The following is an 8,889-nucleotide window of genomic DNA, read 5'->3' on the forward strand; positions in this document are numbered from 1 at the left end:
GATCCCCCTCACGCTGCCACCCCCAACAAAAAAGCTAACAGGAAGCCTTGGAGAGCCTCACACCCCAGGTAAAGCTGTGTAGACAGTTCAGTAAAGACAGGACCTGGATGTGACAGCTGAGCAAACAGCTAGAGCTTTGGCAGCTCAGCAGGAGTCTTTGCCAGGCATGGACGCCTGCCTCCCTCCTGTGGAGGTCAGGGGGAAGTGCAGGAAGTGGCATGAGTCAGGCTCCTTGAGCTCACGCAGCAGGAAAACAAGTACAAGTCAAGTACAAGTCGAAGGCTCATTTCCCAGTTCCCACAAATGCATCTAAAAAGCAGCCCTGTGTGACCACCATAAACTCTGCTAGGGGATCTCTAAAAAGGAGTCAGGCTTATGGGTTTTTGCAAATAAGTGCTGCCTTGGTGCTCAGGAAAAGGAGGTTTATGTTGCACAAAAACACAAATTCCATTGCAAAAGTCAACCTGCTACTGCCAGAGGTTCCTGTAGGAAAACTAGTGGAAGCTTTTTGCTCTCCCTCACCCCTGAGGAAGGAAAGGCTACCATGGAGGTAGAGGAGCCAGGAACCCAGAAACCCAAACACTGCCACAAATACCGCAGGGTCACCAAAGGCATTCCAAAGCAGTAGAATGTAAGGCAATGCGCTAGGAACCTTGTGCACCTCACCTTTTGTAACATTCACACAACTCTGTAAGGCAGGTATTATCTTTTCTATTTTAGAGATGAGGAAACTGAGGATCAGAGAAGCCAGGTGAGTTATCAGTGGTTACACACCCTATGGGCAGAAGAAACACCCTAGTCCAACCTCATTCTAGGGTCCATACTCTCCCCAGTGTGGTACACAGTCCCATATGTCATTTAATGATTCTATTTACTGGGAAAGACATACAAATCCTTAAGAAGTAACAATTAGAGTTCTGAGGCCAGGCGCGGTGGCTCACACCTGTAATCCCAGCACTGTGGGAGGCCAAGGCGGGCAGATCACGAGGTCAGGAGATCGAGACCATCCTGGCTAACATGGTGAAACCCTGTCTCTACTAAAAATATGACAAATTAGCCGAGTATGGTGGCAGATGCCTGTAGTCTTGAACCTGGGAGACGGAAGTTGCAGTGAGCCAAGATCGCGCCACTGCACTCCAGCCTGGGCAACAGAGTGAAACTCCATCTCAAAAAAAAAAAAAAAGAGTTCTGAGTAGAAAACCAAAGTTCTTGGTGGAGGTGACCAACTTAGACATCTCCCCACGTCCCTCTCTCCCTTCATGGACCGAATAGTTTTCCTAGAGAAGGAATCAACAAATGCACAAAGCTCAAAAATGTCCAAATCTCAAATGCTGTCAGTTTCTGCATGGAAGGGAAGTAGTTCATTCACACTACAAATTCCAGCATGCAATCAAGGGAATGTTAAGTGGAAACTAACTTACTGACATACTGAGCTAGGTTAAATTTAATAATCAAATGAAACACTTTATAGCACATGAAAGTGCCAGCACCTAGGATACGATATACCAGTGGGACCAGAGAATGATGGGTTCCCAGCACAGACGGATGAGAGACAAGAATGGCAAAACTGCAGGGCCAGGTGTGGTGGCTCACACCTGTAATCCCAGCACTTTCGGAGGCCAAGGCAGGCACATCACCTGAGGTCAGGAGTTCGAGACCAGCCTGACCAACATGGAGAAACCCCATCTCTACTAAAAAATACAAAATTAGCTGGGCATGGTGGTACATCACCTGAGGTTGGGAGTTCAAGACCGGACTGCCCAACATGGAGAAACCCCGTCTCTACTAAAAATACAAAATTAGCTGGGCGTGGTGGCGCATGCCCGTAATTCCAGCTATTTGGGAGGCTAAGGCAGGAGAATCGCTTGAACCTGGGAGGTGGAGGTTGCAGTGAGCCAAGATCACGCCATCGCACTCCAGCCTGGGCAGCAAGAGTGAAACTCTGTCTCAAAAAAAAAAAAGAATGGCAAAACTGCAAATGTCACCAGGCATCTGGTATTGGCATTTGACTTACTCCACTTATGGGCAAATGCAAATAACTCATGGACTTCTCCAGTGTGAACTTACCTGCCCTATTACAAATCTAATCCATTCCCAAATCAGTCTGGTTGGTCCCACCCCTTCTTCCCACTCACACAAAAAAACAATTACAACCAGAACACTCCTATCCCTATTCAACGCTATACCAGTTCTTTCTTTTCCTACCCCAGGACCATCTATGATAACCTACAAACTATTACTGGTAATTCGTTCATCTCACTCTCATTTGTCATTCTCCAACCCCACAAAAAAACCCACCCCATGGAAAGGTTCTAAGATTTCATAAAAATTCATCCCAACCCCCAGTACATCTACTCCCCCTACTCCATAGTAAGGTAAAAGAAACACCTCTTCCTCCTCCCTGCTGAGGCCATTCATTTTCAACCCAGTTCCCTAAATACGATTTCTAACACCTCACGTAAAAACCTGAAAATGATGGGGAAGGAAATACCCCAGGTATCCCAGCAGGGAGACCAGCTCCCAGGCAAAACCAGATCAAACAGACAACTGTTTAATACACAGAGAATCTTTTTGGATTGTTACCCTAAACCTCCTAGGGGAAAACAGAACCCCATATGCTTTCCTAGAGACCTCTAATGCCAGGCTGAAGAGCCAGCTCACATGCTGGAGTCCTTATCATCAGAGCCATTTCCTTAATGTTTTTCTTCCCCCACTCATAAGTTAGTGACTGTAGTCAGGCCGCCACATTGTCCTGGCTCTGGCCCGCCAGCTTCATTGGTATTGCTGCCCTGTCCACTTCCACTTACCCTCCCTCCCTCCCTCTGGAATGCAGAGTAGAGAGCCAGCTCCTCCAGCTGCTTCCAGAACCACCAAGTCCTCTCCTCCTACTCTCTTCATAGTCATCTCCCATGCCTAAAAGGCTAAAAGCCTCTGCGCACATCTTCCATAAAAATAATGAACATTTCTAGACTATGCAAGTGACTCATTCAAGTCAGCGTGAACTGACTTCCTAAGAGCCTGAAAGTGCTGGAAGGACCCGAGCAGGGCTTCTTGCCAATTCAAAATTCTGCGCCAAATGGGTGGTATCTTCTGGGCCTGGGGTACCCTCAGGAGCCAAAAGTACAACACTCTCTCCCAAACCGAAAACCGCATTGGAGGATAAATGTTGAGAACAGTCAGCCAGGAGACTGAGATAACCCTGAACCCAGATACCAAAAGGCTGGAATAGATCCTACATTGACAAGTGATCAGCTGGCTGTGGACTAGAAACAGTACACCACAGACAAATTGCAAAAAATGATTTTACAGTAAATGAACTTTTTACAAAAAGGGGAGGGGCAGTCTGAAAAAGTAAAGTTTAATTTAAAAATCATATACACAAAGCTTCTGATTCATATGCAGCTTTCCCACTGTCTTTCACAGGCGAGTCAGTTTCCCTTTGAGTGCAGGCCAGTTAAAGATGCCACCACAGTGGACAGTGAGCCAGCCCCTCCTCAACAGGTGAGCAAGACTGGCTGCCACTCAGGCTTGAACAATGCCGATGACCTGAGTGACTAGGCAGCAAGGCTGGCTTCCGGCGAGGTTCAGAAGGCTAGCTTCTTCATCAGGAGATAAACTCTGGAATCCACCTCGAATCCATGCAGGTTGTTGGCATCCCCCTGCAGCCTCATGAGCAGGCCCCCATAGGACACATAGGCAGAGCTGAAACAGAAGGCCCCATCCCATGAGTCTGGAGCACTGCTACTCAGCAGCTCTCCATCTCAGCCTAAGAAAAAGAAGAGGCATCTTTCTACTGTTTTGTCACTAGGAACCAAAATTCTGACCAAGATCAATGTACAGATATGTGCAAGGCACTGTTCTTTATATTAGCGAAGGTGGAAAACACCTATATGCCCCAAATCAGGGGAATGGTCAAATGAATCAAGATGTATCCACTTACTGAAATGTTATGCAACTATTAAAACATTTAAGAAAAGCTTTACACTAACATGGGGAAACATATTTTACACAATGTTAAGCAAAAAGAGCAGAAGAAAACAATAAATACCACAGTCTCAAAGGAAAAAACAGAACACCAGGATATGCAAAGAAGTCTATGTAAAAGGTTATCTCTGGGTATGGAATTACAGGTGACTTTTTTTTTTCCTTCTTCACATTACTCTTCTGCATTTCAAATTGCTTACAAAAAGCACATATTGTTTTAATAAGATTTTAAAGAAAAGAAAAAATAGCTGGACAGGAAAACCAAGGAACTAGGGATTGGGTTACAGAGTAGCAAAACACACACACACACACACACACACACACACACACACACACACAGCCTAATAGGATAATCACTTAATGCTGCATTTGTTTCTGGAGAAGCAAGTCTCCTTTGCACTTTACACAGTAAGATAACCAGTTTCTCATCTGGACTGCTGGGCCAGGAGGGCCTGACAAAGGGCAGTCTACCTTTCAGACTGGAAACTGCTCTCAGAACCATTTCTTTCTAGTTCCTACCTAGGTCTGAGGTGCCTGAGGAGAGGGACCCAACAGAGGAAGCAGGAGCATAGCTCAAAGTCTCCGAACACGGAGAGAGAAAAGAACCTCATAAGATTATGTAACTTACAGGCGTGTTGCTGCTTCAGTAGAAGTTTCATCTCCCTCAATCCTGTACACTTTTCCATACATTACATACTCAAATTGGTCAGCCCTGTGGAGCAATAGCAGCAAAGTTATTCTTAACAGTAATTAACAATATAAAAAATCTCATTTAAAAATGGTTACTGGTCGGCTGGGCGCGGTGTATCAAGCCTGTAATCCCAGCACTTTGGGAGGCTGAGGCGGGCAGATCACGAGGTCAGGAAATCGAGACCATCCTGGCTAACACAGTGAAACCCCATCTCTACTAAAATATAAAAAAACTAGCCGGGCGTGGTGGCGGGCGCCTGTAGTCCCAGCTACTCGGGACTGGCGTGAACCCAGGAAGCGGAGCTTGTAGTGAGCCGAGATTGAGCCACTGCATTCCAGTCTGGGCGACATAACAAGACTCCGTCTAAAAAAAAAAAAAAGAAAGAAAAAACCAGGCACATTACAAACAGACATGATGTCATTTAGTCCTCGCAGCAACCCCGTGAGCTAGGCATGACCATCTCTATTCTACTGATGGGGAAACAGGCTGAAGGAGATTAAGGTTACTCAACAAATAAGTGATAGAGCTGAGAAATGAACTCAAGTGGGGTGCCAAAGTCTTTCCATCACACCAAGCTCCCTCCCAAGACACAAGACCCACATAGCCTAGGTCACTCAGCAGTCACCTCCTCAGCCTTCAAAAGGCTACAACTCACAAGCATGTAATCACTGTTATAAATACCTGGTTGTTGGAATTTTTTTCTTTTTTTTTTTGAGACAGGGTCTCACTCTGTCGCCCAGGCTGGATTGCAGTGGTGCAATCATGGCTCACTGCAGCCTCAACCTCCTGGGCTCAGGCAATCCTCCCACCTCAGCCTCCCAGGTAGCTGGAACTACAGGCATATGACAACATGTGCAGCCCTTTTTTTTTTCTTTTTTTCTTTTTTTCTTTTTTTCTTTTTTTTTTGTAGCAGTGAGGTTTCGCTATGTTGCTCAGGCTGGTCTTGAACTCCTGTACTCAAGCAATCCTCCTGCTCGGCCTCCCAAAGTGCTTAGATTACAGGTGTGAGCCACGGTGTCTGGCCTGTTTGAATTCTTAAGTGTAGAAATTTCCTTAAGGTTACTCAGATTCTGCTGATCATCATTTATTCCAGGAATTAAAGAAGAGTCTTTCTATATCACTTATCTACTTAGTCCTCAAGGCATAATCCAAGTATTACCTTCTCTACTCCCTCACCTGGAAGGCCTATCATCAGTGGGGTTGTATTCACCATCATCCAGGGTACCATCTTCATACAAGGTACTAGCTATGACCAACCGGAACTTGTCACCTGAAAATAACAGCAATATCAGAGAGTGAAGAATAGCGGAAGTGGCAAAATGCCTCTTATTATTGTCTGTGTTCAATACTTACCCAAGTCTACAGGGTAAATTTGAATGTTTACATCTAAGATTAGATCCATCTTGAAAGATTCACTCTCACAATGCAGTCGAGACACTGGGGAGAAGCAGGAAAAGAGTGACAGAGGTATTGCCAGGCCCAAGGCAGATCCTACAGTGTGGGATTGTATGCAACAGAATACTCAATCTAACCCAGTCTACAACCACTGGTCTCTCATCTGCTCTCATAGAAATGCAGGCTCCATCAGAACCAGACATGCAACAAGGAAAAGGGGAGAAAAACTGTGGCAAGTGAACGTAATCCCCAGAAAACAACCAAAGATACTTCAGCAGCAAATAATACCCGGTTCTAGGCCTGCCTGGATGACTGAGAACCTGACTCTGGGCAAGTTATTCAATCATCCAAAGGTTTCCTCTTTCTATGACAGGCACCGTGCTGAGGGGAGTTATCAAGATGTATAAGAACTGGTATCCGTCTTGAAAACATCTGAGTCTCCAGGCAAAGAAAGAGACATCAAAGAGAAAATTATTGATAGATGACAAAATAAAGAGGTGTAGGCCAGTGGAGTGGCTCACGCCTGTAATCCCAACATTTTGGGAGGCCGAGGCAGGTGGATCACTTGAGGTCAGGAGTTCGAGACCAGCCTGGCCAATGTGGTGAAACCCCGTCTCTACTAAAAATACAAAATTAGCCAGGCGTGGTGGAGCATGTCTGTAATCCCAGCTACTTGGGAGGCTGAGGCAGAGAATCGCTTGAACCCAGGAGACGGAGGTTGTGGTGAGCCAAGATCGTGCCACTACACTCCAGCCTGGGCTCGAGGCTCTGTCTCAAAAAAAAAAAAGGGATATACCAAGCAGCTAACTCTAACTCAGAGAAGACTTAAAGCGCTAAGGATTATGAGATACAAGAATATAGGCTCTGAAGTCAGATTACTCGCTGTGAAGCCTTGGGTGGATTACTCTTTCAGAAAAAAATGGGGAAGGCACCACCCACCTCATGAGGACTCTCATTTTCTTGAGGAGTCTCGCTCTGTTGCCAGGCTGGAGTGCAGTGGCGCGATCTTGGCTCACTGCAACCTCCGCCTCCCAGGTTCAGGCAATTCTCCTGCCTCAGCCTCCCAAGTAGCTGGGATTACAGGCGCCCGCCTGTAATTTTTGTATTTTTGGTAGAGACGGGGTTTCACCATGTTGGCCAGGCTGGTCTCACAAGACAGTGTCTAGCACAGAGCAGGTAGCGATTATAAAGATGCCCAGGAGTTTGCCAGCACCATGACAAAAGGCCACCCAGGCACCGGGCACGGCATGCGTGAAGCCAGAGAAAGCTCGGGAGTCTCCCTTTTCTCATCCATAAAATGTTTCCTGAGGGAGGTCCCTACATCAGGACCTGCTGGTAGGGGCAGGCCACAAGAGCTGGGTGGACACGGGGTCCAGGGGCATGTCCGCGAGGTTAGCCTCTTCCTCCAAATCGCCCCTACGTACTTTACTTACCTCGGTCAAACTTCTTGCCCTCCGGGTCAATATCCTTCACATCGAAAATATCTTCAAACAGGATGCCTGCCATCGCGAGGGGGCCACGAGAGCAGCAGAAGGGGTGAGCGGGCGACCACAGCTGGGAGTACGCGCAAACCCTCTCGTGCAGAAGAGGGGAGAAGAGCAAAAGCAGCTGTTGCATGCGCGGCAGCCAGACAACAGTGGCGCATGCGCACAAACAAGCGGTAACGCGACCACTTCCGCCACAGACTCTCGCTCGGGGCTACTTAACTTCCGCCCCAAAAGATTGCTCCCGAGAGGCTTCGGCGTTGAGGGCGGGTCTCACGTCCAGGTGGCCCCGCCCAGGGCGGGGAAACAATAGGTCCAACCTCCCGCGGCTGTAGAGCGGGTTCTAGCGCTCAGCTGGGGCTCTGCTGCGCCCTCTTCAGAGGCCGGGTCCCGAAGATTGGAATGCGTGGGGGCCTAACCCAGGCAGGGACCTTGATCCTTGGCCCAGAGAAGCCGGGCCCTAGCCCTACCCCGCCGGTCTGCGTGCCCGCCGAGGGCACAGTCCGCGCCGAGGGCAGGTGGAGCAGAACCCCGCCCCAGAGGTGCCCAGCCCCTCCAGCCGGCACCGCGGACCCCGGGGCCTGCCTGGGCCGGCTTGGCCCTGCTGGATGTAACCCGAGCCGGATCCGTCCAGTTTGGGAATTTGCCATGATGTCGCTATGGAGAAGAGGAAAGCCTGTATTGTCCCCTCCCCTCGTACTGCACCCTCCCACCACTGCCCTCTTCCCCCAGGCCCTGCTGTCTTCCCCCTCACCGCCCCCTCAGCCTGGCTCCCGCCACCCGCCTCCCCTGGGCATTACCCCTCCAACTTAGTCCTCCACTGCCTTCTCCTGGACACGGATCCCCTCCGTGCCCCTTCAGCCTGGCACTGCCCTGTCCCTTGGACACCAGCTCTTCCCTCACACTGGCCCTTCCTCCTGCGTGCTGGCTTCTATCACAAGGCTCCCCCTTCCCGGGCACTGCCCCCGCCCCCTGAGGCCCTCCTCTGCCTCCCAAATGCCCCTTCCTCCTGGTGCTGGCTGTCCCGCACACTTGTGCGTTTCCTGGGCGCTGCCCTCGCTCCTCTCACACTATCTCTAGGCTGCCCATCCACGCTGCGCGCGCTCTGCCATCTGTTCTATCCTTCCCCAGCCCCTGATAGAGAACCCAGAGCACCAGCAGGCGGTTCCCCCAAAGCGGAGAGATGGAAGCAGCGACTCTGGTTCCTCCTTGGGCCCAACCAGGGAGAAGCGACCCACGCCCGCGTCCCAGAAGTGGACTTCCCGGCACCTGGAGCTCCCTTCCCTCCGGCCTACCCCTTCCGGTGCCCTCCCCAACCTCCACCCCTGCACACCC

The 8,889-nt window shown here is 49.3% G+C and overlaps 1 protein-coding gene across 1 annotated transcript; it reads right to left on the reverse strand.

Annotated features, from left to right (window-relative positions):
- Positions 1 to 3,337: 3,337 nt before the first annotated feature.
- POLR2H (RNA polymerase II, I and III subunit H) lies at positions 3,338 to 8,825 on the reverse strand. Its single transcript, XM_007971893.3, has 5 exons — positions 7,504 to 8,825; positions 6,029 to 6,112; positions 5,852 to 5,945; positions 4,613 to 4,696; positions 3,338 to 3,702 (listed from the first exon to the last, which is right to left on the reverse strand). Exons 1-5 carry the CDS (start codon positions 7,685 to 7,687, stop codon positions 3,585 to 3,587), a joined length of 564 nt encoding a protein of 187 aa, XP_007970084.1. The 5' UTR covers positions 7,688 to 8,825; the 3' UTR covers positions 3,338 to 3,584.
- Between the last annotated feature and the right edge of the window lie 64 nt (positions 8,826 to 8,889).

Source organism: Chlorocebus sabaeus, chromosome 15 (assembly GCF_047675955.1).
Source record: "Chlorocebus sabaeus isolate Y175 chromosome 15, mChlSab1.0.hap1, whole genome shotgun sequence".
Lineage (NCBI taxonomy): Eukaryota > Metazoa > Chordata > Mammalia > Primates > Cercopithecidae > Chlorocebus > Chlorocebus sabaeus.